Source organism: Salvelinus alpinus, chromosome 18 (genome assembly GCF_045679555.1).
Source record: "Salvelinus alpinus chromosome 18, SLU_Salpinus.1, whole genome shotgun sequence".
Lineage (NCBI taxonomy): Eukaryota > Metazoa > Chordata > Actinopteri > Salmoniformes > Salmonidae > Salvelinus > Salvelinus alpinus.
In genome coordinates, this window is record NC_092103.1 from 37,172,789 (window position 1) to 37,189,333 (window position 16,545).

The 16,545-nt window shown below is 43.5% G+C and overlaps 1 protein-coding gene across 1 annotated transcript in view; it reads right to left on the minus strand.

Moving 5' to 3' along the window:
- Nucleotides 1-2,221: 2,221 nt before the first annotated feature.
- LOC139544265 (early estrogen-induced gene 1 protein-like) overlaps nucleotides 2,222-16,545 on the minus strand; it is a 76,081-nt gene continuing 61,757 nt past the window's right edge. The window contains exons 5-12 of the mRNA XM_071351191.1: nucleotides 11,741-11,857; nucleotides 11,249-11,295; nucleotides 10,762-10,934; nucleotides 10,445-10,549; nucleotides 9,770-10,016; nucleotides 7,040-7,164; nucleotides 6,819-6,888; nucleotides 2,222-6,697 (exon numbers count right to left, since the gene is read on the minus strand). Of these exons, the coding sequence (XP_071207292.1) occupies nucleotides 6,652-6,697; nucleotides 6,819-6,888; nucleotides 7,040-7,164; nucleotides 9,770-10,016; nucleotides 10,445-10,549; nucleotides 10,762-10,934; nucleotides 11,249-11,295; nucleotides 11,741-11,857 (930 nt within the window). The 3' untranslated portion in view covers nucleotides 2,222-6,651. The remainder of the gene's footprint in view (nucleotides 6,698-6,818; nucleotides 6,889-7,039; nucleotides 7,165-9,769; nucleotides 10,017-10,444; nucleotides 10,550-10,761; nucleotides 10,935-11,248; nucleotides 11,296-11,740; nucleotides 11,858-16,545) is intronic.

Consider the following 16,545-nt stretch of genomic DNA (forward strand, 5'->3'; position numbering starts at 1 on the left):
AATTACAAGCGCATGGATTAGGACCTGCGCCGCTTCCTGTGTGAGGTAGGGTCGTACTCTACGGATGTTGTAGAGTATGTACCTGCAGGAGCGAGTCACTGCTTTGATATTTGCAGAGAACGACAGGGTCCAGGGTCACACCAAGGTTATTTGCACACTGGGAGGGGACACCGTGGAGTCAACCGTGATGGAGAGGTCTTAGAGCGGGCAGGTCTTCCCCGGGAGGAAGAGCAGCTCCGTCTTGTCGAGGTTGAGCTTGAGGTGGTGGGCCGACAACCAAGCGGAGATATCTGTCAGGCACGCAGAGATGCGTGTCGCCACCTGGGTGTCAGAAGGGGGATGGAGAAAAGTATTTGAGTGTCATCCGCATACCAATGATAGGATACACCATGTGAGAATATGTCGGAGCCAAGTGACTTGGTATTTAGAGAGAAGAGGACTACAGCTCAGCATTTAACACCATAGTACCCTCCAAAACTCGTCATCAAGCTCGAGACCCTGGGTCTCGACCCCGCCCTGTGCAACTGGGTACTGGACTTCCTGACGGGCCGCCCCCAGGTGGTGAGGGTAGGTAACAACATCTCCACCCCGCTGATCCTCAACACTGGGGCCCCACAAGGGTGCGTTCTGAGCCCTCTCCTGTACTCCCTGTTCACCCACGACTGCGTGGCCATGCACGCCTCCAACTCAATCATCAAGTTTGCGGACGACACTACAGTGGTAGGCTTGATTACCAACAACGACGAGATGGCCTACAGGGAGGAGGTGAGGGCCCTCGGAGTGTGGTGTCAGAAAAATAACCTCACACTCAACGTCAACAAAACAAAGGAGAGGATTGTGGACTTCAGGAAACAGCAGAGGGTGCACCCCCCTATCCACATCGACAGGACAGTAGTGGAGAGGGTAGTAAGTTTTAAGTTCCTCGGTGTACACATCACGGACAAACTGAATTGGTCCACCCACACAGACAGCGTTGTGAAGAAGGCGCAGCAGCGCCTCTTCAACCTCAGAAGGCTGAAGAAATTCGGCTTGTCACCAAAAGCACTCAGAAACTTCTACAGATGCACAATCGAGAGCATCCTGTCGGGCTGTATCACCGCCTGGTACGGCAACTGCTCCGCCCACAACCATAAGGCTCTCCAGAGGGTAGTGAGGTCTGCACAACTCATCAACGGGGGCAAACTACCTGCCCTCCAGGACACCTACACCACCCGATGTCACAGGAAGGCCATAAAGATCATCAAGGACAACAACCACCCGAGCCACTGCCTGTCCGCTATCATCCAGAAGGCGAGGTCAGTACAGGTGCATCAAAGCAGGGACCGAGAGACTGAAAAACAGCTTCTATCTCAAGGCCATCAGACTGTTAAACAGCCACCACTAACATTTAGTGGCCGCTGCCAACATACTGACTCAACTCCAGCCACTTTAATAATGGGAATTGATGGAAATGTATGTAAAAATGTATCACTAGCCACTTTAAACAATGCCACTTAATATAATGTTTACATACCCTACATTACTCATCTCATATGTATATGTATATACTGTACTCTATATCATCTACTGCATCTTGCCATCTTTATGTAATACATGTATCACTAGCCACTTTAAACTATGCCACTTTATGTTTATATACCCTACATTACTCATCTCATATGTATATACTGTACTCTATACCATCTACTGCATCTTGCCTATGCCGTTCTGTACCATCACTCATTCATATATCTTTATGTACATATTCTTTATCCCTTTACACTTGTGTGTATAAGGTAGTAGTTGTGGAATTGTTAGGTTAGATTACTCGTTGGTTATTACTGCATTGTCGGAACTAGAAGCACAAGCATTTCGCTACACTCGCATTAACATCTGCTAACCATGTGTATGTGACAAATAAAATGTGATTTGATTTGAACAGAAGGTGGAGAGGAGGGAGTGAAAGGATTATAGGTCCTCCGGAAGTTTAGTTGAAATTACTATTGCAACATGTTCCTTGGTAAATGTGAATGATAGTGGTACCAGCTAGATGATTCATTGCTTAATCACATGTAAGTGATTGTTGTGTCTTGGAGATACTGTATACTTGTAAATCAGACATATTTCCACTACAAGATGGAGTCAAAGTAACAACATGATCATTATGGAGTTACTGTATGGCCTCCTATATGAAATTGAGAGGTACATTGTATTATGAATGTGTAATAAATCAGCCAACAAGTTTTTTTAGATACCCAACAACGGCTTTATTTCCCCAAAATATGACATTTACATTGTTCAAATAGACATTTACCATCTTGAAAAGGAAACATTACAATGTGTGTACAGATATAGTTCCAATTCATCATGTCACAGTGTCTCTCCACATGTGAGTTGAATGTGATAGAATAAATGCATTTTAGGTGAAAAAAAGATGAGAACTTTGGAGCAATACCTGTGTGTATGTGTATAATGTCTAAATAATTCTGGAAAATCAGAAAAATAGTAATTTCAATAGTCGTCTATTGATATAAATTCATTAACTGTTGATTTTTTTAATCATATAAATCTCTTATTATTAATATTATAATTCTTAAGGTCATGAGTTTGGGTGGACCTCTCGGAGAGTCTTGGACTCGTGTGCATAGTTTTAAAATCCCTTTACAAAGATGAAAAAAATAAAAGAAATAGAGGATAAATAATTGAAATAGATCAAATGTTATGTCAAGTTAGTTGTCCAGACCTAAGTGCTGTTATCATGAATATCATACCGGCCAAGGTTTCAGACGGAGGAATGGTATATCTGGTCCCCATTCAGTTCTGGTTCCCCTACCTACTGAGCTGATTAGCCTTAGGAAAGGTCCATGTGAGTTTGCAAATGATGATATTCAAAGAAATTATTGATTTTTTAATCTCTGATTGAACAATGAAATTGATTTACAGTACTCGGTCTTTCAGAGAGCAATCTGTCTATTGACTGCCATCCTCTTACCTACCAAGTTCTTCAACCCACAAAATGTAGGTGATATAGTGGCTGAAAAGCGATGACAAATATCTGATGATGTGTTGCATCAGAGAAACCTCACCCTCCATAGTGATGTGTTGATTAATTCATATTTCAAATATGCAGCAGAAAATCCTTAGCGTTCCATTCATGACAGCGGAACCTCATGTTAGCATATTGGTTCAACTCGTTTGTTAGAAAAATCACAGGTTACAAATAGTCAAGAATGTAGGAAAACAGAATCCAAACAATTCAAGAAATATACAATGAGCCCTCTTGTAAAAACAGTAGCAGGGGAATCAGAAATAACCAATTATTACAACTCTTTAGTATATCATTTTTTTTGTATACTTGATTTTTCAATGTTTCAAAGTAGAGCACAGGTACAGGTTTACCAATACATCTCTGCTGCATAGAACAAATAAACCAGCCAGCTGGTAAAAATTAAAACAAGTAAAATATTAATCAAGTGTTTGCTATTATAACCATTATCATTAATAAAAATGCTTGGGACTACACTACTACGAGATAGACAGTGTAACGTAATGAAAGACGCCAAGTGAAAGAAATCAATTGGTTTCGTTGTAAAAGAAGCTCACGCTAAAATACAGATTCACTGTGTTACAGAGGGCTTGTATAATCAAAGTTGATGAAATACAGTTGAATGGCCCATATCAGCTTGACACATACAAATAAAGCTAAGAAGACCTGTCAACATTTCCCCATGCATGTGTACGCACGTCAGTGAAGTTAAAGGATATGCATTCATTGTTTCCTTTTTTTTCACACACAGTATGCACACAGCATCTACAATGACAATGACGCAAGGTGGAGAGTGAAATACACACAAAAAAGCACATTGCAACAGCACACACAGCCCAATTTTCTTTTTAAAGGGCCAGTCAGGAGACATTTTTCTCTTTGTGCCTCTGAATGTCAACTCTCAGTATGCTGTGAATGTCTGTGTCCCAAATATCACTGTATTCTCTATACAGGGCTCTCTTCAAAAGTAGTCCACTATGTAGGGAATAAGGTGCCATTTGGGACACCTTATGTCTGTTGTAAAAAAAAACATCCTTGTTAGGAAGCTATGTTGAAGCTACAGGTGTGTAGATGAAAGCCCATATTGCACTTTTTCTTTGAAAGACATTTCAAATGAACAGACTAAGGGCGATATTACAGGCTAAGGCGCGCGCATTAGGTCCGTTTCCCTGCTGAGGGCTTTTCAGATCAACTGAAACGTTCCTCAGGGGTCAAGAACCGTGAGACAGGTGAGTGGTAAGCTCTTCAGCTTGCACACGCACAGACAATGCGCGGAAGTACACACACACACACGGACATTTCCTCGTTTCCACTCCCTCCCTAAAAAAGACATGCACAGGCACAAACACACATACAAGAGGCCATTGTCATTTGGGGATGAGAGGGGAGTTTCTACTCAAAATCCTCCATTGTTAGCTCTGATTGGCTCTGACTACACCATACCCACAATGCAATGTTCTTCTAACGTGATCAAAATCCGTGGGCGACAGAAATAAAATTACATTTCTCCCCAGCAAATAGAATAGCTTGTTCAATTAAATGAAGATGACCAGATACCACTGTCAGTTGTATCATTAGAGCCCTTATTCAATTGTAAGTTCATTACGATTGATAACGACTGGTGATATTGAGGCTTAGTGGAAGGGCAACAGTTGGACAGTTGTAGCCAAGCCCACATAGTAATCCTTCTTTGTGAAATACCTTCTAAGTTAGCCAGCCAACTTTAGTAACCCACTTCAGTAACCAAACCATTTAAGGGCCCCCACTCAATAAAAATCAGTGACCAGGCTTGCATTGAGAAAGCATATTTGAAATAATATGCAGTCGAATTTCCTTTTGAGTCTCACTGTAAGCATTGATTTGTTGAGAACACAAATCCAAAAGGGCTTTCTAGCAGATCAAGAATATAAAAAAAATTCTCCCAGAAACCTAGTAACTTAGTTTAATTGACAACTCCAGTCCTTGACAACAGGGAGGGATGTCATGGGCATGGTGACACAAAATAATTGGGTCTGACATACAGGACAAATGAGCAACAGTCAAGGGACAAAACTACTGAGACAGACAGACAGACAGAAGACTGTCAACAAAGACAGAAATGTCCCCCTCTGATTTTCCAACTTTTCCACGTACGGTATAGTCACCAAGCCAGCTGGTGAGCATGAGGATAGTGTCTCACATTACGGATGTAAAGAAGACTATGTACAAGACCCAGGGGAGGGGAGGACCAAGGGCTTAGACTACAGTAATCGATTACCAATCCTGCCTGCATTTACCTAGACTCCAATATTCGATTACCAATCCTGCCTGCATTTATCTAGACTACAGTAATCGATTACCAATCCTGCCTGCATTTACCTAGACTCCAGTATTTGATTACCAATCCTGCCTGCATTTATCTAGACTACAGTAATCGATTACCAATCCTGCCTGCATTTACCTAGACTCCAGTATTTGATTACCAATCCTGCCTGCATTTATCTAGACTACAGTAATCGATTACCTATCCTGCCTGCATTTACCTATACTACAGTAATTGATTACCAATCCGGCCTGCATTTACCTAGACTACAGTAAACGATTACCAATCCTGCCTGTATTTACCTAGACTACAGTAATCGATTACTAATCCTGCCTGCATTTACCTATACTACAGTAATTGATTACCAATCCGGCCTGCATTTACCTAGACTACAGTAAACGATTACCAATCCTGCCTGTATTTACCTAGACTACAGTAATCGATTACTAATCCTGCCTGCATTTACCTAGACTAGAGTAATCGATTAATCATTGACCATGCAGTATGTACATTTGCATATGGCCAGCCATATGAACACGCCTTTCTCTTTCTGAGGTCCGTATTTCAACATGATCTATGATCATATTACATATAAGCCTATATTCTAAAACATTCTGTAACTTATAATATATTCTATAATGTATATATCTATATAATTCTATAACATGGGTTCTTTGGGCTATACCGTAACTTTGACCCCAGGTCTGGTACGGTTTCTGAAATAGGGGGATTGCAAGGGGTCATCAAATATAGAACATTTCACATTGAAAACCACCCATTCAAGCCTAGTTCAAATGGCCTGTTCAATCTCTCTATTTAGTAGTTTGTAACCAAGTCTTTCTTTACTTTATCAATCTCCCCTCATTTGAATTTATATTTGTTATTTGAATAACTAAATGTATCCCCAACCATTATCATACACAAACATAACCCAGTGTAGTACACATTGTTCAAAAATGATACACACAGGGTAAATCATAACATTCCAACTTTTTGAGGCAGCCACATTTGCCTCCAACGCAACCTGTGTGGCTAGCTTTTTCCTGATTTTCAGTGTTTCACTACAACTCCCACGGTGCAATCGTTTCCCATTTCTCTCTCTATCAAGTAGTTTGCACACTTTACACCTATGCTCCCCCAGATGAAAGCATGAATATAACAACTTTTCTACATGAATGGATTATTCATAAATTACACCTCCCACCACCATCACCGTAAATATCTCATTAAAGGGTTACATATGTTGTTTAGTGGTGTTTGTTGAAGTGGTGTAACTCAAAAGACAGGCGTATGTGCATTTGTGTGAACACACACACACTCATCGCTAGTGGCTCTCGATCACCACTGGCTCAAAGACGCCAGCAGTCACCCTACAGCAAACACAGAAGAAGAGGAAGGGATTAATTTCTTTATTTTACTACCATAATAAATTCAGTTTTTGATCATGCAATAACATACTGTACACAGACATTCTGGCATGCACAAACTCACTTGTTCCCCAGTTGTAACCCACTTAGGGCTGTAGTCCCATCTTTGCTGACAAACAATCTGAGGTTGCTGTCTGTGTATGGAAGCAAGAATGAAAGACAAAAAAGAGAGGGAGAGAATAGGTAGAGGAGAAAACAGTGAGGAGATGAGAGAGAGCAGCAAAATGTTTTCATTGTGTGGTCATGCTCACTGTTCCATCAACACAACCTTCTTCCTACCCTTACCTTCTTCATGGCTGCTGACATCGGCAAAGTTCTGGCTCTGGATAATCTTGTCCACGATGTCGTCGGCGTCGATGCGCGTATCATCCACCCAGGTGGGTTGACTCTCAACCGTGTCCTTCTTCCTCCTGGCATGTCACATGACAGAGTTAACCCAACAACATCTGATCGAGGCTATTTTCAATGGTTGTTGACTGTGATGCAGTTAGCCTCGGTCACATGTTGTTTGTTATCGCAGCCGTCAGTGATTGTGCTAAAGTTAACCAGTAACGTCTCACCAAGGCTTTAACTATTGAACGCTAATCAGGTCATACTTGTCTCCATATTTGATGTTTACCTTTTGACATGGTACAACCAAAACGGTGTTCCATATATTACTGCCAAAAAGTAATTGGTTGAAGTGCAGGAATAAAGCACTTCTGAGTAGCATCTACTGTCTGCAGGCTTTTCCTTTCTTTATATTCAGTGTTTTTGGCCCAGAAACAATTTAGATTTTTGGGAATAAATGCCATGACAAAGAAATACAAATATATGTGTGTGTGTATATACAGTACCAGTCAAGTTTGGACACACCTACTTATTCCAGGGTAATTTCTTTATTTGTACTATTTTCTACATTGTAGAATAATAGTGAAGACATCAAAACTATGAAATAACACATATGGAATCATGTAGTAACCCAAAAAGTGTTAAACAAATCTAAATATATTTTAGATTCTTCAAAGTAGCCACCCTTTGCCTTGATGACAGCTTTGCACACTTTTGGCATTCTCTCAACCAGCTTCATGAGGTAGTCACCTAGAATGCATTTCAATTAACAGGTGTGCCTTGTTAAAAGTTAATTTGTGGAATATTTTTCCTCTTTAATGCGTTTGAGCCAATAAGTTGTGTAGTGACAAGGTAGGGTTGGTATACAGAAGAGAGCCCTATTTGGTAAAAGACCAAGTCGAATTGCTGCAAAGAAACCACTACCAAAGGACACCAATAATAATAAGATATTTGCTTGGGCCAAGAAACATGAGCAATGTACATTAGACCAGTGGAAATCTGTCCTTTGGTCTGATGAGTCCAAATTTGAGATTTTTGGTTCCAACCACCGTGTCTTTGTGAGACGCAGAGTACGTGAACGGATGATCTCTGCATGTGTGGTTCCCACCGTGAAGCATGGAGGAGGAGGTGTGATGGTACTTTGCTGGTGACACTGTCAGTGATTTATTTAGAATTCAAGGCACACTTAACCAGCATGGCTACCACAGCATTCTGCAGCGATACGCCATCCCATCTGGTTTGCGTTTAGTGGGACTATCATTTGATTTTCAACAGGACAATTACCCAAAACACACCTCCAAGCTGTGTAAGGGCTATTTGACCAAGAAGGAGAGTGATGGAGTGCTGCATCAGATGACCTGGCCTCCACAATCACCCGACCTCAAACCAATTGAGATGGTTTGGGATGAGTTGGACCGCAGAGTGAAGGAAAAGCAGCCAACAAGTGCTCAGCATATGTGGGAACTCCTTCAAGACTGTTGGAAAAGCATTCCAGGTGAGTACCTCATGAAGCTGGTTGAGAGAATGCCAAGAGTGACCAAAGCTGTCATCAAGGCAAAGGGTGGCTACTTTAAAGAATCTAACATATATTTTTCTGCTTACTACATGATTCCATATGTGTTATTTCATAGTTGTGATGTCTTCACTATTATTCTACAATGTAGAAAATAGTAAAAATAAAGAAAAACCCTTGAATGAGTAGGTGTGTCCAAACTTTTGACTGGTACTGTATATACACTGAGTGTACAAATATACATTGAGTGTACAAAACATTAAGAACACCTGCTCTTTCCATGACAGACTGACCAGGTTAATCCAGGTGAAAGCTATGATCCCTTATTGATGTCATCTGTTAAATCCACTTCAATCAGCGTAGATGAAGGGAAGAAGACAGGTTAAAGAAGGATGTTTAAGCCTTAAAACATTTGAGACAAGGATTGTGTATGTGTACCATTCAGGGGGTGATTGGGCAAGACAAAATATTTAAGTGCCTTTTGAACGGGGGATGGTAGTAGGTGCCAGGCGCACCGGTTTGTGTCAAGAACTGCAACGCTGCTGGGATTTTCAAGCTCAACAGTTTTCCGTGTGTCTCAAGAATGGTCCACCACCCAAAGGACATCCAGCCAACTTGACACAACTGTGGGAAGCATTGGAGTCACCATGGGCCAGCATCCCTGTGGAACGCTTTCGACACATTGTAGAGTCCATGCCCTGACGAATTGAGGCTGTTCTGAGGGCAAAAACGGGGGTGCAACTCAATGTTAGGAAGGTGTTCTTAATGTTTTTCAAAATCAGTGTATATGTGTGATGTGTGTGTTTCTATAAACTGGGTGGGTCGAGCACTGAATGCTGTTTGGCTGACCACCGTGGTATATTAGACCGTATACCGTATGACCTGTGGTATACGGTCTAATATACCACGGTGGTCAGCCGTGGTAACATATTTTTACTGCTCTAATTATGTTGGTAACCAGTTTATAATAGCAATAAGGCATTTCAGGGCTTTGTGGTATATGGCCAATATACCACTCCTAAGGGCTGTATCCAGGCACTCCGCGTTGCATCGTGCTTAAGAACAGCCCTTAGCCGTGGTATATTGGCCATATACCACACCCCCTCGGGCCTTATTGCTTAAATATGTGTGTGTATATTTGTGTGTGTGTGTGTGTGTGTGCTGTAGCTTGCCTGGAGGGTCTGTTGGAGAGCAGGATGGGCCGCGGTGGCCGCGGGGGTCTCTCACACTTGGTGCCCGGCTCTCCGGTTGTCTGGGGGTCTGCTGCAAGGGGGTGGGGGTTGGCGAGGGCGTGTGCGTGTGCGTGGGGGGTCTGGGTGGGGGTGGCCAGGCCCCCAGAGGTGCTACTGCTTGTGGAGGTGTTACGGCGGTGTGTGAGGTCTGTTAGGCTGGAGGAACGAGAGTGCTCCGTACTGTACCCTGGAGGAGAGGGGAGGATGGGAACACATACAAGTCAATTAGACACACACACACACACACACACACGGGGTTGACATATAACCCCATGCCAGACTTGATATTATTTGTCCATAATGATCCTCCCCCATCATGAAATCATGGTATCTTTTAGATCAAATCACTGGAACCTAATTGAGTTTGTCCAGGGCTAAGATGTCATCTATGTGCAAATGGAGACCCTGACTTGAGTAGCTATGGCCCCGTGTCAAAATGCTCCAGTGCGATGTTTCCTCTAGGTACAGATCTAGGATAAACTTCCCCTCCTCTAAACCTAACCTTAACCATTAGTGGGGAAAATGCAAAACAGACCCAATATCTGCGCCTAAGGGCAGCTTCACTCGTCTCCTACCAACATACACAACATGGCAATCCAAAAGAGGCGGACTGACCTGATATCTTGCTCTGCTGGCTGGCATAGCTGGAGTTCCGGGAGTGTCCTATGTGGAAGACCTCATCTGGGCTGGGCAGGCTCTGCTCCAACTGCTCGGGTAGACCTGAAGCCACAACACAACACACAGGATGATGTTAGCTTTCTGTGGCACAGAATTACACTTTTTCACAAAATACACAGTAGCATGTTACAAATGGCACCCCATATAGACAACACAGGAGTCAACTTATTGAAATGACAATCAAACGATTAAATAGATACAAATAAATAATGTGTAAACAGTCAACTGTGATTGGCTGTGATTGTCTGTCGTACCAGAGTTGAGGGGAGCTGAGGGGAGTCTGGGATGGAGGGGCCGTCCTGATGATGTCCTGATGACGCCCCCTGGGGGAGGGTTTGAGTTGGCATCGGTGCCCTCGCCTTTACAGTCCAGCTGCAGGGAGGGGTCCTGGCCCGGGATCGAGATGGACTTGGCTGTGCTGGGGGGCCTAGAAGGTCAAAGGTCATTGTGTAATTAAGTTCAAAGTAAGCATTGAAAATACAGATTAATGAAGTAATATTTGATCATATTTGTCACAGTAGTACTAAACAACCAAGGGTACTAAGAGAATGAAAAGTACTAAGTTGACAAAGGTTAAGAAAACCAAAGTTTGAATGAGAGTGAGGAGGAAATCTTGTAGAACTAGGTCAGTGCTAGAGGGTCTATGAGTGTTCCTTGTAGTCTATATTTTAGACTCTATTTCGCAAGCTACGTTGATGGTATACATTTTGGCCAAAAGGTGGCGCCAGAGGTCCAACTCACGTTTTGAAGCAAGGATCCCCCGACAAAAGTGTAATTCCAATAGTAACCTAGAAAAAATTGTAATAACATTATCATCATCAACATAATCACCATCAACATCATTGTATATTGTTACAACAAAACACTGCAGCCTTTGTAGTAGAATAACTACCGTTCACTTCCTCAATGTAATACAATGTTTCTATGGTCAAATGAAAGTATGTATGGTATGTGAGTAAGCTATATAAAAGAGTCAGGTTAGAAATAAGCCAAGAGAGGGGCACCTGGCAATATCTTTCTATTCATCCATCAGATAACCATTTAGGGGCCCTGCAAATACCTATCCAATGCCTAGTGGGAAGGCAAACTGTTTATTCAACCTGAACCATTCCTGAACAAGTCTCAACATGGTCTTGCTCTCTGGGTTTCGCCACCACGTGTACAAAGGACACATCTTTGCACATGGGGTTTCGATAAGCTCATGTGAACGTGTGAGTTTGTGTGTGTGGTTACCTTGAGAATGGAGTTGTCCTGACGAGTGTTCTTAGTGTCGTAGCCCTCGAGGATACAGCAGCGCACAGTGGAGCCTGAGCCAGCAAACTCCGCCATGTTGAGGTCAGCAAAGCCCAGCTGGAGGGAGAGCGAGACATAGAGAGAGACATAGAGAGAGAAACAGAGAGAGAGACATAGAGAGAGAGACATAGAGAGAGAGACATAGAGAGAGAGACATAGAGACATAGAGAGAGAGACATAGAGAGAGAGATATAGAGAGAGAAACATAGAGACATAGAGAGACATAGAGAGAGAGACATAGAGAGAGAGACATAGAGAGAGACACAGAGAGAGAGACACAGAGAGAGAGACATAGAGAGAGAGACATAGAGAGAGAGACATAGAGAGAGAGACATAGAGAGAGAGACATAGAGAGAGAGAGACATAGAGAGAGAGACATAGAGAGAGAGACATAGAGAGAGAGACATAGAGAGAGAGACATAGAGAGAGAGACATAGAGAGAGAGACATAGAAAGAGAGACATAGAAAGAGAGACATAGAGAGAGACATAGAGAGAGAGACATAGAGAGAGTGACAGAGAGAGAGACAGAGAGAGAGAGACATAGAGAGAGTGACAGAGAGAAAGAGACATAAAGAGAGAGACATAGAGAGAGACATAGAGACATAGAGAGACGTATAGAGAGAGACATAGAGAGAGAGACATAGAGAGAGAGACATAGAGAGAGAAACAGAGAGAGAGACATAGAGAGAGAGACATAGAGAGAGAGACATAGAGAGAGAAACAGAGAGAGAGACATAGAGAGACATATAGAGAGTGACAGAGAGAGAGAGACATAGAGAGACATAGAGAGACATATAGAGAGTGACAGAGAGAGAGAGACATAGAGAGAGAGAGACAGAGAGAGAGACATAGAGAGAGAGAGACAGAGAGAGAGACATAGAGAGAGAGAGACAGAGAGAGAGAGACATAGAGAGAGAGACATAGAGAGAGAGACATAGAGAGAGAAACATAGAGAGAGAGACATAGAGAGAGAGACATAGAGAGAGAGACAGAGAGAGAGACATAGAGAGAGTGACAGAGAGAGAGAGACATAAAGAGAGAGACATAGAGAGAGAGACAGAGAGAGAGACATAGAGAGAGACATAGAGAGAGAGACATAGAGAGAGAGACATAGAGAGAGAAACAGAGAGAGAGAGACATAGAGAGAGAGACATAGAGAGAGAGACAGAGAGAGAGACATAGAGAGAGAGATAGAGAGAGAGAGAGACATAGAGAGAGAAACAGAGAGAGAGACATAGAGAGAGAGACATAGAGAGAGAAACAGAGAGAGAGACATAGAGAAAAAAACAAAAAAAGATGAACCTGGAGAAGAGTCCCCTAAGCAAGCTGGTCCTAGGGCTCTGTTCACAAACACAAACACACCCCACAGAGCCCCAGGACAACAGCACAATTAGACCCAACCAAATCATGAGAAAACAAAAAGATAATTACTTGACACATTGGAAAGAATTAACAAAAAAACAGAGCAAACTAGAATGCTATTTGGCCCTAAACAGAGAGTACACAGTGGCAGAACACCTGACCACTGTGACTGACCCAAACTTAAGGAAAGCTTTGACTATGTACAGACTCAGTGAGCATAGCCTTGCTATTGAGAAAGGCCGCCGTAGGCAGACATGGCTCTCAAGAGAAGACAGGCTATGTGCACACTGCCCACAAAATGAGGTGGAAACTGAGCTGCACTTCCTAACCTCCTGCCCAATGTATGACCATATTAGAGAGACATATTTCCCTCAGATTACACAGATCCACAAAGAATTTGAAAACAAATCCAATTTTGATAAACTCCCATATCTACTGGGAGAAATTCCACAGTGTGCCATCACAGCAGCAAGATGTGTGACCTGTTGCCACAAGAAAAGGGCAACCAGTGAAGAACAAACACCATTGTAAATACAACCCATATTTATGCTTATTTATTTTAACTTGTGTGCTTTAACCATTTGTACATTGTTACAACACTGTATATATATAATATAACATTTGTAATGTCTTTATTGTTTTGAAACTTCTGTATGTGTAATGTTTACTGTTAATTTGTATTGTTTATTTCACTTTTGTATAATATCTACCTCACTTGCTTTGGCAATGTTAACACATGTTTCCCATGCCAATAAAGCCCCTTGAATTGAATTGAATTGAATTGAGACATAGAGAGAGAGACATAGAGAGACATAGAGAGAGTGACAGAGAGAGAGACAGAGAGAGAGACATAGAGAGACATAGAGAGAGTGACAGAGAGATGATGTTAACAAATATGTTTGATGAAAACTGTGTACCATGGTCAGGTGTTAACACACCTGGTCCCCATTGTAATAAGGCATGTTTTATTTCGGTGTGTATGGTTTCAAACTAGCTACCCATGAGATATAGAGACAAGGGCATATAAACACATCAAGCATGGAGTGTACGCTTTCAGCGTGCCATTTCAGTCTTTCTACTTTACTGGGGGGTAAGTGAGCAAGGGGTTAACACACACACCCCCCCCCACCCCCCAATGTGCCATTACATAACTATTGGCATGGGAGGCTGGTGAGGTCACCCAACCGTAAATACTCTCACTCCATTAGGGCCTACTAATGTCCCTCACCTCATGTATGTCTCTCAGTCTTCTTACCTTCTCTCTCTCTCCCTTATCCCACTATTATCTCTACCTCCTCTCTCACTACTGTCTCTCCCCCTGTCCCCTAGCCCTCTCCCTCCTCACCACCCCACCCCCCCTCTCTCTCACTACTGTCTCTCCCCCTGTCCCCTAGCCCTCTCCCCTTTCCTCCTCTCTCCCCACCCCCTCTCTCGCTCACGACTGTCTCTCCCCCTGTCCCCTAGCCCTCTCCCTCCTCTCTCCCCACCACCCCACCCCCCCTCTCTCTCACTACTGTCTCTCCCCCTGTCCCCTAGCCCTCTCCCCTTTCCTCCTCTCTCCCCACCCCCTCTCTCTCTCACTACTGTCTCTCCCCCTGTCCCCTAGCCCTCTCCCTCCTCTCTCCCCACCCCCCCTCTCTCTCACGACTGTCTCTCCCCCTGTCCCCTAGCCCTCTCCCTCCTCTCTCCCCACCCCCTCTCTCTCTCACGACTGTCTCTCCCCCTGTCCCCTAGCCCTCTCCCTCCTCTCTCCCCACCCCCTCTCTCTCTCACGACTGTCTCTCCCCCTGTCCCCTAGCCCTCTCCCTCCTCTCTCCCCACCCCCTCTCTCTCTCACTACTGTCTCTCCCCCTGTCCCCTAGCCCTCTCCCTCCTCTCTCCCCACCCCCCCTCTCTCTCACGACTGTCTCTCCCCCTGTCCCCTAGCCCTCTCCCTCCTCTCTCCCCACCCCCTCTCTCTCTCACGACTGTCTCTCCCCCTGTCCCCTAGCCCTCTCCCTCTTCCCCTTTCCTCCTTATTCTAAAATTGATTAAATTGTTTTTTCCCCTAATCAATCTACACACAATACCCCATAATGACAAAGCAAAGACTGGTTCAGACCCTTTACTCAGTACTTTGTTGAAGCAACTTTTTCAGCGATTACAGCCTCGAGTCGTCTTGTGTATGACGCTACAAGCTTGGCACACCTGTATTTGGGGAGTTTCTCCCATTCTTCTCTGCAGATCCTCTCAAGCGCTGTCAGGTTGGATGGGGAGCGTTGCTGCACAGCTATTTTCAGGTCTCTCCAGAGATGTTCGATCAGGTTCAAGTCCGGGCTCTGGATGGGCCACTCCTGCATTGTCTGGGCTGTGTGCTTAGGGTCGTTGTCCTGTTGAAAGGTGAACCTTCGCACCAGTCTGAGGTCCTGAGCGCTCTGGAGCAGGTTTTCATCAAGAATCTCTCTGTACCTGAGTCTCCCAGTCTCTGCTGCTGAAAAACATCCCCACAGCATGATGTTGCCACCACCATGCTTCACTGTAGGGATGGTGCTATGTTTCCTCCAGACGTGACGCTTGGCATTCAGGCCAAAGAGTTCAATCTTGGTTTCATCCGACCAAAGAATCTTGTTTCTCATGGTCTGAGAGTCTTTAGGTGCCTTTCGGAACACTCGGGCTGTCATGTGCCTTTTACTGAGGAGTGGCCACTCTACTATAAAGGTCTGATTGGTGGAGTGCTGCAGAGATGGTTGTCCTTCTGGAAGGTTCTCCCATCTCCACAGAGGAACTCTAGACCTCTGTCAGAGTGACCATCAGGTTCTTGGTCACCTCCCTGATCAAGGCACTTCTCCCCCGATTGCTCAGTTTGGCCGGGCAGCCAGCTCTAGGAAGAATCTTGGTAGTTCCAAACTTCTTCCATTTAAGAATGATGGAGGCCACTATGTTCTTGGGGACCATCAATGCTGTAGAAATGTTTTAGTACCCTTCCCCAGATCTGTGCCTCGACACAATCCTGTCTCGGAGCTCTACGGACAATTCCTTCGACCTCATGGCTTGGTTTTTGCTCTGACATGCACTGTCAACTGTGGGACCTTATATAGACAGGTGTGTGCCTTTCCAAATCATGTCCAATCAATTGAATTTACCACATGTGGACTCCAATCAAGTTGTAGAAACATCTAAAGGATGATCAATGGAAACAGGATGCACCTCAATTTCGAGTCTCATAGCAAAGGGTCTGAATTCTTATGTAAATAAGGTATGTGTGTTTTTTTATTTTAATACATTTGCAAAATTTTCTAAAAACCTGTTTACGCTTTGTCATTATGGGTTATTGTGTGTAGATTTCTGAGGATTTAAAAAAATGTAATCCATTTTAGAATAAGGCTGTAACGTAACAAAATTT